Genomic DNA, 19644 nt, shown 5'->3' on the forward strand with positions numbered 1-19644 from the left:
CCAAGAGCGGAGCGCCGAAGGGGAGGAGGCGGCTGCCGGCCGGGGGCAGCGGGAGGGGCGAACCCGGGCGCCGCTCAGCGGTACGGGCGACGGCAGGGCGGGGAGAGGCCGGGGGAACGCGGCGCAGAGCGGGGGACGAGGTGTCGTCCCCGCCCGCCCTCCTGTTGCCCCTCGGAAGGCGGCAGACGCTCAGCTCGCTCTCCTCTCCGCAGGACCGACCCGGCGGCGATCGGCGCACGGCCGGGGCTCCTCGGAACGCAGCACCATGTGAACGGGAGCCCCGTCCGGGCCGCGCCGGAGGTTTGACGGCGTCTAGCGCTGCTCCGGACAGCATGACCGAGGTGAAGGCCAAGGAGCCCCGTGAGCCTTCGTCCGCCCGAGACGGGGCGGTCCTGCTGCAGGCTCCCCCCAGCCGCGGGGAAGCGGAGGGCATCGACGTCGCCCTGGACGGGCTGCTCTACCCCAGAAGCAGCGACGAGGAGGAGGAAGACGAGGAGGAGGAGGAGGAAGAGCCGCAGCAGCGGGAGGAGGAGGAGGAGGAGGAGGGCCAGGACTGCCCCTCGTACCGGCCGGGCAGCGGCTCGCTCTCCAGGGACTGTCTGGACAGCGTCCTGGATACCTTCCTGGCCCCTTCTGCCCATGCCGGGCCCTGGTCCCTGTTCGGGCCGGAGGTGCCCGTCGCCCCGATGAGCCGCGGCCCCGAGCAGAAGGCTGCGGACGCCGGGCCCCCGGGGGCTCCCGGCCCCTCGCAGCCGCGACCCGGGGCTCCGCTGTGGCCGGGCTCCGACTCCCTGAGCGTCGCCGTGAAAACGCGAGCCGAGGACCCCAGCGAGGGCAGAACCCCGGGGCTGCCCGGCGCCGAGGATCGCGGCTTCCCGGAGCGGGACGCGGGGCCCGGAGAAGGCGGCCTGGCGCCCACCGCGGCCGCTTCCCCGGCGGCTGTGGAGCCGGGCGCGGGGCAGGACTACCTGCACGTGCCCATCCTGCCGCTCAACTCTGCCTTCCTGGCCTCGCGCACGCGGCAGCTGCTGGACGTGGAGGCGGCGTACGAGGGCAGCGCCTTCGGGCCGCGCTCCTCGCCGTCCGCGCCCGCCGCGGACTTGGCCGAGTACGGCTACCCGCCGCCCGACGGCAAGGAGGGCCCTTTCACTTACGGCGAATTCCAGAGCGCGCTGAAGATCAAGGAGGAGGGCGTCGGTCTGCCCGCCGCTCCCCCCCCGTTCCTGGGCGCCAAGGCCGCCCACGCCGACTTCGCGCAGCCCCCGCGGGCCGGGCAGGAGCCCTCGCTGGAGTGCGTCCTCTACAAGGCCGAGCCGCCCCTCCTGCCCGGCGCGTTCGGGCCGCCCGCGGCCCCCGACAGCCTGCCGTCCACCTCGGCCGCGCCGCCCGGGCTTTACTCGCCGCTGGGCCTCAACGGGCACCACCAGGCGCTGGGCTTCCCCGCGGCCGTGCTGAAGGAGGGCCTGCCCCAGCTGTGCCCGCCCTATCTGGGCTACGTGCGGTAAGGGCGCGAGACTGAGCTCCGCGGTTCTCCTCGGCGAAGCTGGGTGCTCTTGTGAGGCGCTGGAAGTCAGGCAGGTGCCGAAGCACGGCAGGAGCGTTTCACTCCCTCTGCTCCGTGATCAGACGGTCGTTGGGGCGGTGTTTCCCTTCTCTCTTATGTTTTGACGAGTGCTGGGAGATGCCAGCACTGGTAGGAAGCCAGCAGGGATGTTATTTCTTTAGTTTTGCAGGTGATGCTCTCGTGGGCACAGTTACAGTCTGAGAAAAGCAGCACTTCTGCTGTGGTTGCTCAGTGCAATGTCTTAAGAGGTCACAAGCCACAAAGAGGAGGGGGAACGGCATCAGTGTTGCTGATGTCTGAACTGGCAGCTGGACGGCGTTAGTAAAAACCCAAATATTCTTCAGAATAAGAGTTCTGATTTGAGAAAAGAATCTGGTCAATTTCACATAAAAAGTGGAATGTTTTGTGTGTGTATATTGATTTGTCAGAATGGAATGGCTTACTGTATGCCAAGGCATTACGCATTACCTAGAAATACTTGTAAATATGCAGTGCTACCATTTCAACAGAATTTCAACCTGGATTTTATCTTACAGATAAGCTAGATTGTTCTGAGTTTGTTTTTCTTGACAAGATTATATATACATAGCAATACTTTTCACTTTTGGCTTTTCACTTGTCACTTGCCCTAACCTGCCCATTGAACTGCCTGCTGATCAAAAGCTGCGGCTGACCAGGACGTTTCATGCTGGTTATTGTGGATTTTTCTAACCGAGATAAAACTTTATTTCTCATGTGAAGGAAGCTTTGAAATTCAGTTGATTTCTAATTGGTTCCATCTCTGTATCATGCTGTGTCGAGGAAAAGATATGTCAGTATGACTTTGCTTGGAAGACTTGTTGAGCTGAAGAAGGTGGAACATTTTGACAGTTTCCCAAATTGCACCTTTTTATCGAAACCATTTTCAGTGACTAGACACTACTGCAAATGTGCCTTTTTTTCCTGGTGTAGAGAAAGCCTTAAGCAGAGAGGCAGTGCTGCTTTTTTTTTTTCCTTGATCATCTAGGGAGGAAGTTTCCATTGTAGAACTGATTAATTTGGGTAAGTTGCTAACTGTTGCAATTCTGGATGTTTTATTTCTCTTCTTTTCTTTTTCAAGGCCAGATACAGAAACCAGCCAAAGCTCCCAGTACAGCTTTGACTCGCTACCCCAGAAGATTTGTCTCATCTGCGGTGATGAGGCTTCTGGTTGCCACTACGGAGTACTCACCTGTGGAAGCTGTAAAGTCTTCTTTAAAAGGGCCATGGAAGGTACTATATCATACCATTGTTCCTAATTGTGCTAAATAGTCCTTCTGAGGTTCTGCAAATAACAAATCCTTTACTCACTGATAATCTTTGAAAACACAATTAAAGTCGTTTTTTGTTTTGGCAACTCTATTTAAGTACTACAGTGAATACTAACTGAATTATTGTTGACTTCACTGGTATTCTTTTTTTACTTTCCTTCTTGTCTATTTATTGTTAATATAAATATAAGGAGGTAACATGGGTTTCTGATGGAAATATTTTAAGGTTGTTTTCCTTGAATATTTATGAAAAAGCTGTATGAGCAGAATGTTACTCCTTGATACAGACACAGAGAGAAGGTCAGTACAGGTAGACTGAAAAAACGTTCGGCTTTTAGCTAGCCTCTTCATACCTACCCTTTTGTAAGTCTTTTCCAATGTCTGATCCTGTGGTAAAGAAATATGTTGGGTTTTTTGTTGTTTGTTTTTTAGTAAGAATACTGAAAGAATGGGCAACAGCCTCAGAAAGCTGAACTGTGACAACAGAAACTATAGATGAAGTTTTATAGGGAAGAATGACAAAAGTGAACACAAGCTAGATGGACAAGCTACCTGGTTGATGCATTAGTTGCAAGCCTGCAGGGAGTTGTTTAAAATGATGGACTCCCTTATTTTCACTGAGGTGCAGAGTATAATTAGGAGCACTGAAATAATATAGATTGATCTCTAATTCCATTTACACTTGAAGTACTTATTCACTTCTTTCTAGCCAGAAATAGAGGTGACAAATTATTTCTCTTTAAAAATAAAAAGAATATTTTAACTTTTAATATAAGTGAAAATAGTGCTTAAGATTTGCAGAGTCAAATTAATAAATTCAATTGAGGCATTTTTCCTACAGAACGTCCCCTTTCCCTTCATTTTTTGGAGCAGGAATGCTTGATGTACCTTTAAAAAATGTAATACTCCTCTCCGTGTTTCTTTAAGAAATGTTTGTGCAAATAAGGTGCTTGACTTTTTGAGTGCAGATTTATCATCTCAGTCCTATTTTTTATGTCCTTCTCATGAAGTACAGAATGCCATAAGAAATTTAAAATAACAAAGGTTCAAAATAGATTACTTGTGTTACCTGCTGGATTTTCAATATTTAGATTTCTCTTTTGTATTGGTGCACAGTTGTCATGTGCATACAGGAGAAGGGACATAATGTAGTGCGATTGGGTTAATCAGAAAATGCCTATTTTCTATTTTAATTAGTTATGTAATCTCAGATATGTTGGCTATTTCTAATCTCATAGTAAATGTGTTTTTTTTTCCCAACAAAACCCACTATTCATACACCGTCCATTTTACTTATCCCTATTGTGTAGGAAGTACAGTATTAACTAAGTACTTCCTTTGGGATGAAATTGACCATCTCATTATCCAGAAAACTCCATTTTCTATATCTAATCTTTTTGAAATAACTATTTGAAGCTGTGCAGGTGAATCTAGGGAAGTTTCTCTGCTGAGTATGATTTGAGTAGAGCTAACAGATATCTGTATATTGTGACAGTGAGCCAGAACGGTACGAGGAGAACTAAGATGAAATTATTGATTTAAAGTATTTTAGAATGTTGGTGATAAATTCTTATATGTTTATAAGATTTTACAAAGCTTTTGTTATTTAGGTTCTTGTCTTGCTATATGTGCCTATATATATAAATAAAATGATAGTCTTTGTATGATAAGCATATTTTGTTTGAAGCAGAATCCCAAGCAGCAAATCCAAACTGCAAGGCTTTTAGTGGGGGTTGGAGGGGGATGCAGAAAAACAGATATGGGGAAAAAAAAGGTAGTGCTGGAGGTACGGAGGAGAAAATGCGGATAGAGAATAACTTACCAGTATTTTAGGAGGTATTTCTCTGCATTCAGAGGTGGTCGTTTTTGATTGATAACCTTCAAAGGGTTGATTTATGAATCCATTGATTCAGTTGTACAATCAAATTACAAAGGTTTTTAAAAACACTCAAAGATCTCACTTGATTATCAAGAAAATAATAGAAGTTACTTTTTTTTTTTTTTTTATAGTTAGAGAAGAAAACTGAGAACACAAACCTGAATTCAATAAGTTGATGTGGTTGTATCATTTGTTTTTGTGAGCTGGGGGTGACGGGCAGTTTGAAGTTGCCAGTCAAAGAATATTTAGAGCTAAGATTTAAAATGCTTTAAAGTATACAGAATTTATGTATGTGCAAAGTGATTTGCTGTTGGTGCTCAGACATTTTCTAAGTGCTACCAGTATATCAAAATTACGGTCACAAAAAAATTGTTATGAAATTTCCAGCAGAGCTTATAGGAAAATGAAGTTTAGGAAGTGAGCTCTTCCTTTTTTTTCCTCTAAATTGACAAATGGTCTTTAGTATCTTACATAGGTATCTTCACATAAAACTATATAATGCTGTTCACTTTTGCTTTATATTTATAAAAGCATTTGCTTTCCTTTGCCCTTTGACGCAGCAACATGTGGTTGTGTGAACTAGAAGTGTTTGAGTCCAACGTAAACACAGCGGATGAATTAAGAATTAATTCTTGTTTTGTTTGAATGTCTGGGACCCTACTCAACTGGTTTTGTGGCAGATTTGTCTATTCTTAGTACGTGCTTCAAGTTCCGGATAAGAGCACTGTATGAGTAGCAGTGTTAAGGAGCATGCTCAGCTGCAGCAGCAGCAGCAGCTAACACTTGGCTGGTGAGATACAGACTTTTCTCTGAGACCTAATTTTGGCAAATTCTGCTTTATAAAAAGTAGTTTCCATCACAGTTTTCTCTGTCTCTGCATATGGGTAGAGGAGGGTGCTGAGTTGAGGATGAACTACATCTACTCTGTGAAGACTGACTGTTGTTTTGAGCAGCCTTTCTGATAAGGTTTATGTGACGTGTGCTGTGTACAAGCAGCTTATGATGGAAGTGTGAGTCACTACATACGTACTGAAATGCTGTGCATAAGGAATGTCGCTACGTTTGTGCTTTTTGTTAGCTTAAAAAACAGCACAGCATGCCAAACATTGATTAAAACAACCCAGCCACTGATAGAAAACCCTCTTTGGGAAGGGCAGTGAAGTGCTGTACTGCACAGACCCTTTCATCTATGCAGTTAAGATATCAACTATAAAAAGTTCCCGTTCTCCTAATTTTTCAGCATTTTCCATTTTTTAATCTCACTTTCCAGGATCTGGGGATTGGAATTCAGTGCAGTGTGTGCTGTATGCCTGACAGCTGTGAGCACTGTGTGAAGCAGAGAAGGCATGCATGCAGCATGTTGAGATATATGGATTTTTTTCATTAATTTATTTAGCATTATTAAGCGTTTTTATTTTGCATGTGACCAAAATGTGATAGTGTACAGTGAATGTATTTCCAAATTCAAACATTGAAATAACTTCCACAAAGTTCCTAAAAATCAACTGGAAAATGTCACTCGCGAGAGCAAGGAACTTGCCTTATGAAAAGGGAAATAAGGTCTGTCTTGATACATGACTGTATCTTCGTATACAAATATACAGTGCTCAGTTGTTTGGCAGACAGTAATTTGCTGATTTGCATGCAGCACAATGGTGGTGTGTGCTGGGGTTGTGTTTGTTCTGGTGCTGATTGATGCTGGGCTGCTTGCTGTTCTCATGCCTTCGTACTGCTTTCCTGATAGAGACTGCTTAGAATGCCATCAGCTGCATAAACGTCAGTCAGATTTTGGGCTTAATTTAACATGGCATGTTTAGAAGCAGCATTAAATATTGCATCTTTTCAGGTGGAATGGAAGTTCTTTCAGACAGTGTAAAACCACTTTCTGTACGGAACACCGGCACCTGACTGTACTACTGAGGTTGCTTTGTTCTAACTTTAGATCTGCACAATAGGAGTAACCAGAGTTGCTCATCTGAAGTTCATTTTACAGTGAATGGAGAGAAGTGGGAACTTCTAGGAAGTAATTCACTGACTTATTTCAGATATCTACTTAGGATGAAAATGACAGTACTCTAGAGCTAACTGCTGTCTGTGTTGAGCATAAAGGCAGTGTCAGGTGATGATGTGAGCAGTCTGCTCTTGGTGTTATGAATCCCACCCACGCCACAACGGTAGCTAATACCTTTTTAGACTACGTAATAAATGTGAGGGTTATTTAAAATAACCTTCGGGCAGTGTGATCTTGTGGGAGGCAGTCCTGCCCAGGGCAGGGAGGTTGGAACTTGATGATCTTTAAGGTCTCTTCCAATCTGAGCCATTCTGTGATTCTATTTCTAGTTATACTACCAGTTACTAAACAAGCATTTAAGTTTGAGTGTCCTTCTCCTCATTCGGTGTATCTGTTCCACAGAACTGATTGTTGCTGGTAAGGAGCAGTTCTTTTAGAGGCCACCAATGGAAAGACTTAACGAAGTGTCATTTGTATGTTAGTCTGCCATTGTGTGCAGCGATATGTGGTTGCACTTCAGAGGTTTCTTTCTTATAACTGGTTGTAACTCCTGTGTTCCGACAAGTGGCTGTTGCTTAATATCCTTTAATGTTTGGGTGCATTTCAGCAACCTGGAATCTGCTGGAGTTAAAATAGAAAAGGTACATGCTACACTTTGGTGCAGGAAAATATTACCCTATTATTCTCAAATAATTAAATAATCTTCCATTATCTGCAGAGACAGAATTTTATGTGAGAACTCCTGAACCAAGCTGAAAGCATTTACAGTGTGGACATTCGTGTTTGGGTTAATCACTGTAGACATCCTTTGAAGAGACATTATTAAAAAAAACAAATGTAGACATCTACTTAAGGTTAAAATAAATTCTAAAGTACCTGTTTATCCTCTAGTGCCCAAGAATGGAGTGTACATTACTTCTGCTGGGTGTTCACACTTGAGAATCTAGGTAGTCAAATGAAGCCCTTCTTCAAGATTTTTCAAGCAGTTTGTTGTCCTTTGGATATTTAAATCTAGGGATGGCAGTATCTGTTTATTTATTTATTTTAACACATTATTTCTTTCTTCTACTGGCTGTTCTGCTCTTCTGCTTTTGTTACTCTTTGAGTGAGTGACCTTATCCCACAGGTTCAATTGTAGGGCAAGTCAAAGAATGGGAGGACAATATATGTTGAAGACTTCATCAAGGCAATATGCTGTAGTATTTTCACTGATATCAGAATGTTGGGATGACTGAAATGCCAATATGTAGGTTGCTCTGAAAGTAATGCCTCCTATTTATTTCCATGGAAACTACAAAAGATAAAAGAAACCACAGTGATACTACTTGTTAGAAAAAAATTTCACCTACAAAACAATATTTTTCAACATAGTCACAACCAATAGATATGCATTTTTGGTAGCTATGAACAAAAGCCTGCATACTGTGCTTGTAAATGCGTGCAGCAGTGGAGCTGTGACCACTGCTGAAACACGCCAGCCAGCACCTCACTATGCTCACATCCCCTATTTGGTCTCCATAAACAATGTGCTGAGTAGAGGGGGACAATCAGCTCCCTCTCCCTGCAGGCCACCCCTTTTTTTAATGCAGCCTGGAACACAGTTGGCCTTCTGGGCTGCCAGCACACACTGCTGGCTCATGTCCAGCTTCTTATCCACCAGGACCCCCAAGTCCTTCTTCGCAGGGCTGCTCTAAAGAAAGTCTTCCCCCCATTTGTATAAATACCTGGGATTGTCCCAACCCGAGAGCAGCACCTGCACTTGGCTTGTTCAGCCTCATTAGGATTTCATGGGGCACTTCTCCAGCCTGTCCAGGTTCCTCTGGATGGCTTCCCTTCCCTCCAAGTTATCGACTGCACCACCCAGCTTGGTGTCATCTGCAGATTTGCTGAGGGTGCACTTGATGCCATCCTTTATGTCACTGATGAAGAAGATGCACTTCATCTTCTTTTGCTTTTCTATGTCAGACACCATTTTGTCACACCGCTGCCATCTATCACACAACAAAATGTAATGGAATATTGGCAGGAAGGTTCAACCTAACCTCTACTGCCATACATCAACATCTGCCTCTGATGTTGTGTGCCATTACCATTAAGCAGTAAGTCTTTATGTCTTTCATGATGTCACCTGAAAATAAGCAGCTAAAATCAACATGAAAGAGTAATCCTGATTTTGCAGTTCACAATGGTTAATAGAATGGACTTTTTTCTTTTCTTTTTTTTTTGCCTGTTGTCAATGGTGGAATAGATAGGGAAATCAAGAAGGTTTTTAAGAGGGTTATAACTTCTAACCATCTAGAAGTGAATGAAAATGGGGTAGCTACACTTAATTGTTCTGTTTTGTAGATAAAAAACAGCGTATGTGTGTTGCTGTCTAGAGAAGTAATTTTGTAAGGAAGAAGACATTGCAGTGCTCACAACAGAAGGCAGGGAGATTACAGATCAAGATAAAGCAGAAGGAAAGGGTCAATCAAGGATGGTGCAGATACTAGAAGTGTTTTGTTCAAGAGAAGAAAAGCAAGGGTAGTTTTGAAAATGTAGCTTCCCTTTTAAAGAAACACGTTTTGTTCACTTAGCAAACAAAGTTTGACAGATGTGTAAAAAACAGACAATGGACTGGATATATATGAGAAGCTTGTTGATCAGTCAATCTGCTCAGCAAAGTAAGCTATAATTTAAGATACATTAGGTTTGACTTAGGAATGAATGTTTTATGATTTTGCTTTCTTTTGAAACCAAAATATTTTAATTTCGCCTGTTTTTTCATCACACATAGTTAAGGCAGAGCAGTGAAAGACTAACTTCACAAAGGAACTGCTGGTACCTACTATGCTTGCAAACCCCATCACGGAGTGCATAGAAGATGTAAGGAGTTATGCAGGATGTAAGAGCTGTGTCCATCGTCTTTGTTCCCTTGAAGGAGTCAGACACATTTTTCTGTCCTTGCAACACTGACCTCTAGGCTGTTGGATTACTTGGACTGCAGTCACTCTTCACTGTTTTCACTGTGTTGATGCAAGGAGAAGAAAAGTTTCCGGAATGGAACATGCTCACAAGTTACTCTTCTGTCCTCTCTTTGCCACCTTTGATCCACTGAATCTGAAGTCCTTTTCTGTGAAGCAGATATGCTTCAACAGCAAGTCTTTAATATTACCTTATAGTCCTTCATAGAGTAGCTGATTATTTGTGTGAGTTCATCTGTGCTGAACTGCAGCCAGCCTACACAGAAGCTGTGCACTTGTTTGCGAACTCTCATTTCTTCTGCAAATAAAAGTGCTTTGTAGAGCCAAGTCTTAAGCCAACCTGCTTAAGATTTGGGAAAAGTGAATTTTGATTCCGATGGTCAAAGAGGGGAATTTAATGGAAGTCCCCCATTGAGTACTGAGCTTATTGAAAACAGGTTATACTTGGTAAGGTCAGTGAGAGATGTGGTTTGTTCTATAAGTAGAGACTAAGGCTCACTTCGTTCTCATCTTGTAGTGAAAATGTTAGTATTATTTGAGGTGTGTGAAATCTTGAAGATTGTGGTGGTGTACAGGGACACATGAAGGGCATGTTCTCAATATGACAAACTCTGTAGTGTAGATTCCCAGTTCTCTGAGATACATGCTCATAAACACACACAGTGAGAGGCAAGCTCAGCACACATTTGCTGTTTTGCACATAGGAACAGTGTAAAAGTGGTGGTTTCAGATCAAAGGTCAGACTAGTTGCATTTCCTATTTCTGAAGAGAAACAAGCCTGCACTATTTGCCTGGTTATGAGAAACACTGATAGAGTCTGCCCAAATCCAGAGTAATCCTTATCTGTTATATTAGTTTCACTTTCAGGAGCCAAAGGTATACTCAAATACTTCATCTGGGCCATTGTGTTTAGTACACATAGGTGCAACTGTTCTCTGTTTTGTTTTGAAACCATTTTTGTGGTCCAGGGGAACCACTGATGCTGGGTAAGTGGGCAACTAATGCCTTTACATCTACTTCCTTAATTGTTGTGGGGTTTTTTAATAGTTCTTATGATATGAAAAATATTTTAAGAGGTAAAGAGCATATTGGGAGTAAATTATTGAGCAGAACCTGGCTTTCAGGAAGGCAAAAGTTAATACTGGGAAGTGTTTGGCAATAAAGTAATTCACAAGGAGACATGATAGTTATTTATGATATTAGATATCATTAGATATTAGATATTTTAGATATTTAATCTGTTTATTATTATTATTATTATTATTTCCACAACACTGTGAGGTGTGTTGTGAACAGTGGTCGTTCAGTGGTGGTTATGGGCACATTCTGCAAGGCAGTGTTGCATGGTAAGAATGGTACAGGGCCACAGAATCAGCTATGGGAGAGAAGGTGTGAGAAAACGCTGTTGCTTATAGGCAGTAGGAAATGAGAGTTCTCAAACAAATGTGTTGCTTCTGTGCAGAATGGCAGCAGCTCAGCACAGATGTACTCACACAAGTAACTGGCTGCCTGCGTGTGGTTCACCCAGTGCAGGTTTCTCTTCCATATTTTGCATATCTGCAAAATTTCAGCTACTCCAATAGCTCACTCAAGTGATTTTAAGTGACTTTTAAGGTATGTCAGTCAGCAAAGTTAACACTGTAGTTTTGAAAGATGCTGCACACGCAGAATTTCTCTGTGTTATTAGTGCAGATTTACAGTTGCAGTTCCCTGTTTGCATTAGGACTTCCACCTTTACTCACATAAACGAACATAGATGGGGTTTAAGAAGAGGGCTGTCCTATGACAGTCTGGAGTATATGAGTAACAGATCAAATCTCCATGTTTTCTTCACATCTATGCTACAAGCTGAAGCTTTGAGAGGTTGAGAGAGAACTTTAATGTGTACTTTTAAGGACAGGTGAAAAATAAACGTGTTTTGGAAACTTAACATTGGGAGGAAACTTCATAGGAAGGGGCGGTTGCCAGAAGGATTTTAGGTTCATATTTTAGTAAGAGACATGAATTTAAATCTGTATTTTCTGACCTGGGCTCTAGTGATAACACTGCTGTCTTGGTCTTTGTGTTTTTCTTTCCCAGTTAAAATCACATAAAAGGTACTTAATGACAAGCTGCCAATTGAGCAGGAGTTTTATCTTGACTGGGATCTTTGGATACTTCATCAGTACATCTGTATAATATTACCGCAATACCCATATATTAAAGTGAACCAGTTAATATATAGGTGATCCTAAAGAACATAATTTGGAATTTAAATAAATATCTACATGTTTTTCATTTCCTACACAGTCAGTCCTTCAGGTGGCTGCCTGTACTTAAATAGTAATATCTTAGAATCCAGCTCTGGACAACAGTAGAAAAACAGATCAGTTTCAGATGTGATCATTTATTCAGATTTTTCTATCTGTATGGGATCCAACCAGATGACTGTGATAACTAAAAAAGCCCTAACAGTTGAAACCGTACAAAATACTAAATGAACATTATACGTGTTCCAAATCAGAATCAATGGAATGCACATGAAGATGAGAGGTGCTGAGGTAGAGGCTGGATAGCGGTGGGCAGAATGGAAAATCATGTGAAATATAATTCAAACTCCGGATGTGGTTGTGGCTTCTTTATAGCCTGCAAATAAGGAAGTGGTTGTCAAGTGTTAAAACTCATGATTTTATCTCCGTAATTTCACAAGGGGGTTTAGAGGGCAGGGTGTTGGCTTTTTCCTTTGCTCTTTTTTTGATACTGATTTCTTCTTAATGGGAGAAACAAACCAGGTAAACATATAACAAAGACTTTGTCCTTGGTCTGTAGTAGATTGCAAATACAGTGTATTAAATGGGAATGAAATAGTACTTACTTTCTGAACATCAAAGCAAATTCTTATTTCACAGTGTGCACTGGACAGTGGGATTCTTTAGTACTTTCTAATCTTAAATTCAAATATGGAATGCTGTGTTCACTCGAACTCAAGAAACACGCATAATTATCATTCTTTTACAGTTTGTTCTGCAGAATTGAAGTTGGATCTGTCAATAAACCCTACATTATGATGGGATTTATAAGGAGTGCCTCGTACTCTTTAGCAGTGTTAAATTTAAATGTGCGCGAGTATAAATCATGCTATTCACATCTATTGCCGTTACTGCTTCCACATGAGTTATTTTAGCATCTTGAAGCAGTGAGAGCACACCCTTAGGATGCTGAGGATGCACATCATGTACTGGTATCAAGAGCAGACTCTACATATGGACATCATTTGAGAACGTGTGAACACTTTGAGTGTTTGAAGAGTAATGTTACATGATATTAAGTAGCTTTGGTAGATTAGCATTTTTCTGTCAGTATAGGAAGGAAAGTAAAACTTGAGTGCCTGTGTCAGTGTCCTCATGAGCTGCTCGTAAGCATTTACTGGCAATACATAATCTATTTTTGGTCTTGGATGTGGGCTACGTGGAATCAGACCATGCATAAATTCAAAAAATTCCCAAACAAGGATGTTCAGAAGAGATGCTTTTCAGAGAACAGAAGCCAAACAAAACCACAGAACACCCAGAAACATAACTTAAACCTTATAGTTAAGCATTCCTTTGGAAATTAGCTGTTCATTAAAGCATCAGAATGCAATAATGCAGAGATAATCTCATGCTTCATAGGTTTTATGTTAACTAACAGAGGCTTAAAGTTGTTGTTGCTTTTCAGAAGACTGAGTGGTTTTGTAGCTAATGAAGGCGAAGTAAGATGAGGGAAAGGCTGAGAATAAATCTCAAGGAAGATGTGTTCAAATAAGTGTTTTGTTCATGGTCTGCTGCCAAAAGCAAGACAGATTTGTATTCATTTAGTTAATTTTGGTAATGTTTCCTGGGAGAAGGAACCCAGGATTAGAAGTAATGGGAGAAATTAAAGGAAAATGTCTTGTGATTTAAAGCATTAATAAATACATTAAAAATGCCAGGCACTGTGTGAGACAGTTGCTTTATTTATCTGTTGTTTTCTAAAATAAAAGAAACTGCTATAAAAATGAATTTTAAGCAATTAACGTTTCTTTCATTAAAACCAGACAAGTTGTTCTTAAAAGTCAGGCAAGGTAAGAAGGAAATCAATTGCCGTGAAGATGTTGCCACAGAAGCAAACTCATTCTGTTCCACGTGATTTAGCACCACGTCTTTTCTTCTCGTTAGAACAGAGTTGTGTTCATCTCCTGGTTTTCCATCTGAGGAATTCATTTTCTTTTTATCTCTCTTCTATTTAGAAGACTTACTGGTGAACTTACTTTTCTGTGTGCAGATAAAGGGTGGCATAGGGTAATTAAGAAAACAGAAACAGCAGCTGAGCAGAATAATCACCTCAGATTTGTTTGCTACTGGGGACATCAGATGGCTGACTCAGAGTAGTACCCATCTAGAAATAAGTACAAATCCAAATGTTGTGCTGTTGTTGTCTGTTAAATTTGGAGGTCCATTCTACAGTATGCCACAGAGAAGCATCCCTGATGTTGGTACTTCCTGTTATTTATCTGTATCTTCTTGATCCATTTTATTACTCCCAAAAGAAAATTCTTTATTTTTATGCTTCCGTGTCAGAAACAGGAAATATGGAAATGAATAGAGGGTGATGTGCAAAAACAGGAAGGATTTTAAAGTTAAGCCTTACGGGATAAATTCTTGATGTGAAGATTTGGTTTGATTTCTTACTACAGCTTTGTTTACTCATGCAAAACCATAGTGATCATAGAGGTCATCAGTATTATACAAAATGAATCAAAATATACTTTTTAATTCTCTACAAGAGAAAACTGAAAGTATTGGAAGCTTGTTGTGAGACAAAATGTTAGTGTATCAGTTGGGCTTTGTGGTTTGCTAATAAAATGACTGCTCTGCTAGAAGCTAATTTCATTTAAAGCATTCCATTTTGACAAACAAATGACAGCCTCTTCCTAACCAAGTGCCTCAGAACGGAGCAATAAAAGAGATGCCATTCCTGAAAGCTAAACTAAACCAAAACTTTACTGCCTTCTTCTCTTTGCCCTTAATGGCTCCGTTCAACTGGTATGTCAGCAGGTCTTGTGCAGACAGGATTCTCCAGCAGAGATAATTTACTCTGCTTCTTTCAGTATTGTGTACTGCTTGAATTCTTTGTTTAATCTTTGCGAAATTTCCTTTCAGTCCAAGCAAATTTAACTACTTTACCATAAGGAGCAATAATGTAAAACAAAAAAAGAATTAATTCTGACAGAAACAAATCTGACGTCTTTATTGATTTGCATGAGAAATATTGATAGTTTCCTATTTTGAGTGGTTTGTACGGGCTGCTAGTTATATGGGTTCATGTAGATGGGAATGTGAGCCTTAAAGGAATTATTATACTGAGATAGTTTCAGGTGATTATTTAAAAGCTAATGTAAAATGAAAGAGTCCTTTGATGGGTCAGGTCACTTTTTTTTTTGTTTGTTTGTTTTAAATTCTCTGTTATTTTGGAATGTTTTTACACAGAAATAATTTTGTCGTGTTAAAAAAAATCATTGTATTGATTTTGCTTTTCTCTGTCTTGTAGGGCAGCACAACTATTTATGTGCTGGAAGAAATGACTGCATAGTTGATAAAATCCGTAGGAAGAATTGTCCAGCGTGTCGGTTGAGGAAGTGCTGCCAAGCTGGAATGGTCCTGGGAGGTGAGCTGCTTTCCACACCTCACTTGGAGAAATAGGCAGTCAAGAAACTTCACTTTCTTGAGTATAAACTTGCTTTGATGCTGTAAAGGAAAGAACCGCATTTAAATGGTATTTTTGGAAGGATTACCTGATGTTTAAAATAATTTTAATTCTTTCCTTCTAATTTTTCGTTCATGCAAGTCTGGAAATGCTGGAACAAAAATACCTTTCTGTAGGAACTGGTGATGTATCCTTACACTCATTTTCTTGAAACAGGAGGAATTGTGTTTTTGGTATTTATTTATTAATAGTCCTGAATCAGAAAATTTGATAAAGAAGCAAACTGAGATCAACACAGAATCGGCTATCAATACACTCTCCGCTTTTCTACTGTGCTCTCCATCATTGCTGTTTATAGAATTCAGCAATTTTCTATCCTTCTTTTCCACCAAAAGGGTTTAAGCAGTGACTGCAGCCACACTGCGGACTTGTGCATAGTAGGTGCTGGGAATTCCTTTCTTCATATTATGTCTTACTGTAACAGGTTTGTTTTTCAGTATAACAGTAATTTACATTGAGTCCTCTGTCTTCAGAAGCACAGGGAGTAAATTGTATAAGGTCATGTAGTTACTTGACAAGTTTTGTTATGCCATTATGCAGGAATTATATGTATTGTTCCTCTTGGTTTGTTTTCTTTTGTTTTTGTTTTTAATTGTTTTTGCCCTTGGAAGAAGATCTGGCATTATATACAGTTGATAATTTCATTATTCTGTTGTATGTGTGTCCATTCATAAATTAAAATGAGTGTGTGTTTTTTGTGCTGACAGTTTGATTGCACAGCTGTATGCTTTCAGCTTCTGTAATATTCTTTGGCTGCTCCAGCACTTTGCACACATGGCCACTGTGTCATTCTTACATTTTATGCTTTTATCAGTGATGTAAATCAGTAGCTCCCCATCACAGGCCAGCTGTTGCTGCCTCTCTGGGCTTCAGCCTTCTTAAGGGACGGTGCTGCAGCTACAGGGAACAGACTATGTGATGTGAGGAGGGGGAGGTAGTGCTGCAGGGTGGGCTCAGTTCTTTGTCATGTCCCTGAGCTTCACTGAGTCCTGTTCTCCAAACTGTGTGTCCCTCTCTCCTCACAGCATTGGACATATAGAAAATGACAGCCATCAACCTTCCCCCCCTTGTTGCACATTGTTTGGCCTCCTCTTGGAGGCGTTGCCAGGCATTTTGGTGGCACTAAACTGGGGAAAGAGGACAAAAGGAGAACATGTGATCGACAGCAGCTGGACAGTAGCTCAGTACCTCAGTGCCATTCTCTCATTTCCCTTTCTCAGAAGGACAAGTGAAGAAAATTTGATTGGAAAAAAAAAACCTCTTGGGTTGAGATAAGGACAGGGAGGTTGCTCAGCAGTGACTATCGTGGACAAAACTGGCTCAGTATAGGGAGATTAATTTAATTTCTTGCCTATCGCTAACAGACCAGGGCAGTGAGAATTAAAAGCAAACTACAACTACCTTCCCACCCTCTCCTACTTCTTCCTCTTAAGCAGTGCAGGGGAACAGTAAGTGGGGCTGCAATCAGCCCATCTTCAACTCTGCCACTCCTCCCTGGTCACTCTGCCCCTGCTCCACATAGCTTCCTCCCAGACTAATCCCGTGTTGGTTTCATACAGGCCACAGCTCTCCCAGCACTGCTCCATCCCATGGGGCCCACCCTTCAGGCACTGCTCCAGAACAGCCCCATGGGTGGCAGCCCTGCCCTACTGGGGGCTCTTCTCCATGGGCTGCAACTCTGGTTTGGGATGCTCCTGTGGGGGTATCCCATGTGCTGTCCCTCCTTCAGCTCTCATTGACTGCTGCACAGTAGTCTCTTCCATGTCTTCGCACAGAGATGTGCTGAGTGGTGTTTGTGGGCTGCAGGGGACAGCCTGCTCCTCCGTGGGCCTCTTCTCAGGCAACTGCTGCTCTGTGACTGGAGCACTGCCTGCCCTCTTTCTGCACTGACCTTGGGGGCTGCAGGGCTGCTTCTCTCCCATCTCTCACCCCTCTCTCCCAGCTGCAGTTGCACAGCACTGTTTCTGTCCCTTTAATCCCCTCTCCCAGAGGCGCGCCAAGTTTCACTCAAAGCTCAGCTCTGCCCACTAGTGGGTCCATGTGCTCACAGAGCTACCCCTGCAGTCTTCCTGCATCTTAAACCTTTCTACACTATATTGCACATGTCCTTTGGAGCCTTCTTAGGGAAAGGTGTTACTTTAGAGCTGTGGGAGGAATTATATAAAATACTGAGTTAGAAGGAACCTATAAGGATCATCACCAAATCCAACCCCTGGCTCCACACAGGACCATCTTAGACAAGAACATCCAAATGTTTCTTGAGCTCTGGCAGCTTGGGGCTGTGTCCACTGCCCTGGGCAGCCGGTTGTACGCTCAAAACTCTCTAGTGAGGAATTCTGGTAGGAATACCCAACCTGACCATCTCAGGATGCAACAAACATACATTTTGCATTGTGTGTAGGTTCCTAAAATGTAAAAAAGCTGGGCTTGGTTTGCTAGCAATACTGGTGAAACAGTATGTCTTCATTAATGTCTTCTCATATGAGGATTTTATATCCTCATATTTGCAAACAAAAAGGTGCTCTGAAACTTTGTTCCTTACCATCGTGCACTGGGAGAATATAAGCTTCCTCTTTCTCTGTGAATGTCTGTTTCTTTTCCCAATCCAGTACTAGGAAGGTGTAAATAATTTCCTTGTAGTTGGTACCAGGTGGCTCTATCTAACCAGTTTGTGCTGGTGTGTAGTCCTTGTCTAAACATACCTAACCAGTGCTGTCCTTCATTTGTTGTGGAGGCTGTTCCAGTTCAGTTCTTGGAGGAGCATGTGATCTCTGCCTACATATTCCTGCCTGCTCCAGTGATGTGGTAGTAAACAGGAAGAAGGGGGCAGTGATGCAGTGGAATAACGAAAATAACAAATGGAGACAAGACTGTGGCATCTCTATTTTTTAATCATCTGTCTCAGATTGAGTGTAGTGTGTCAGGTGCTCCAGTAATGTGAACAGGTCTGAGGAGAGTAGGAAGCTAATTACCCTACATAGATAGAAGTGGAGCAATTAATGCTAAAAAGGGTAGAAAAGACAAATTTAGGAAAAAAAAAAAAAAAAAAAAAGAAAAGAAAAAGAAAACTGGATTGATCTTATGTTGTAAATCAGGACTTAAAATCCAAACTGAAAAAAAAATCCCATCTATATTACTACTGCTCTTGCTACTCTCATATTTCTTCCTTTTGCTCTTCTACAGTGTTTTGCACTTCATTTGCTGTATCACATGAGCAGTATTACCTGCACACATCTTGCATTGTTCATCAGCACAGTGTGACTCATATATGGAGGTACTGCTCTGCTTATTTGGATAATTATTCTCAGGGAGTAAGTGCCCATAAGCAAATTCCCTATCCATAGAGAAAACTGTACACTTGGATACATCATGAACTACTTTTTGGAATTGTTCAGTACTTCAAATCTTTTCCTGTGTTTACAGCCTGTAAGAATGTTGTGCGTTTTGTGATTTCTGTCCTTCAGACAGAAATTCCACAGATATACTTCTTTTCTTTTATTTAAACGTGATTTCTTAATGCTAGCCTTTAGTAACTGAGCAAGCACCTCCTATAGTATGTAATCAAGGTGAGGAAGGCTTTAAGATTTTACAGAACGTTAACTAGATTCCAAATACGTGAAATTAATTTTACTGTTGGGAGTGCTCTTATCTTCCACTGAATGTTACTGAATGGCAACCATATAAATAAAGTATATTACATTGACAGCAGCTCCATTTTCTGCCCCTACTTCACAGCAGTTAAATGAGTTTGCGCTGTTTTTGAAAGCAGTTCTATTCAGTGCATTACGTTGTACCAAGAGATAGCTTTAGTAACGGTTATTTCTTGATTTATACACAGAAAATATTAATGAAAGCACGTGTTTCATAATGCCCTAATTTCCCTTCTCTATGGGAATGTTAATTTAAGTTCCATTGTTTCAGAGCTGCACATGTTAATCCATCTCCTTTCTAATCTAATCTTCTACCTAACAGGGTAGCAGAAGGCTGTGTCAGATCCTGGAGTAAACAAACACAGCTTTTTTTTTTTCCTATCAGTGGGTTTGTGATTTTCCCTATCATACAGCTGACGATCATTGATTCCTTGTTCTGCTCTACAGCTAAATTATCACATCATTCATTGTTTCGGTCAGCTTTCAGTCCTCATTGCAATGGTTAGATGCAGACAAATCTTAATT

General features: G+C 41.8%; 1 protein-coding gene across 1 annotated transcript in view; it reads left to right on the forward strand.

The window, feature by feature from the left end:
• Positions 1-294: 294 nt before the first annotated feature.
• Positions 295-19644, forward strand: part of PGR (progesterone receptor) — a 35458-nt gene continuing 16108 nt past the window's right edge. Inside the window, exons 1-3 of the mRNA XM_072326744.1 lie at positions 295-1501; positions 2664-2815; positions 15254-15370. Coding sequence (XP_072182845.1) covers positions 333-1501; positions 2664-2815; positions 15254-15370 — 1438 coding nt within the window. The 5' untranslated portion in view covers positions 295-332. The remainder of the gene's footprint in view (positions 1502-2663; positions 2816-15253; positions 15371-19644) is intronic.

Source organism: Excalfactoria chinensis, chromosome 1, assembly GCF_039878825.1.
Source record: "Excalfactoria chinensis isolate bCotChi1 chromosome 1, bCotChi1.hap2, whole genome shotgun sequence".
NCBI classification, from domain to species: domain Eukaryota; kingdom Metazoa; phylum Chordata; class Aves; order Galliformes; family Phasianidae; genus Excalfactoria; species Excalfactoria chinensis.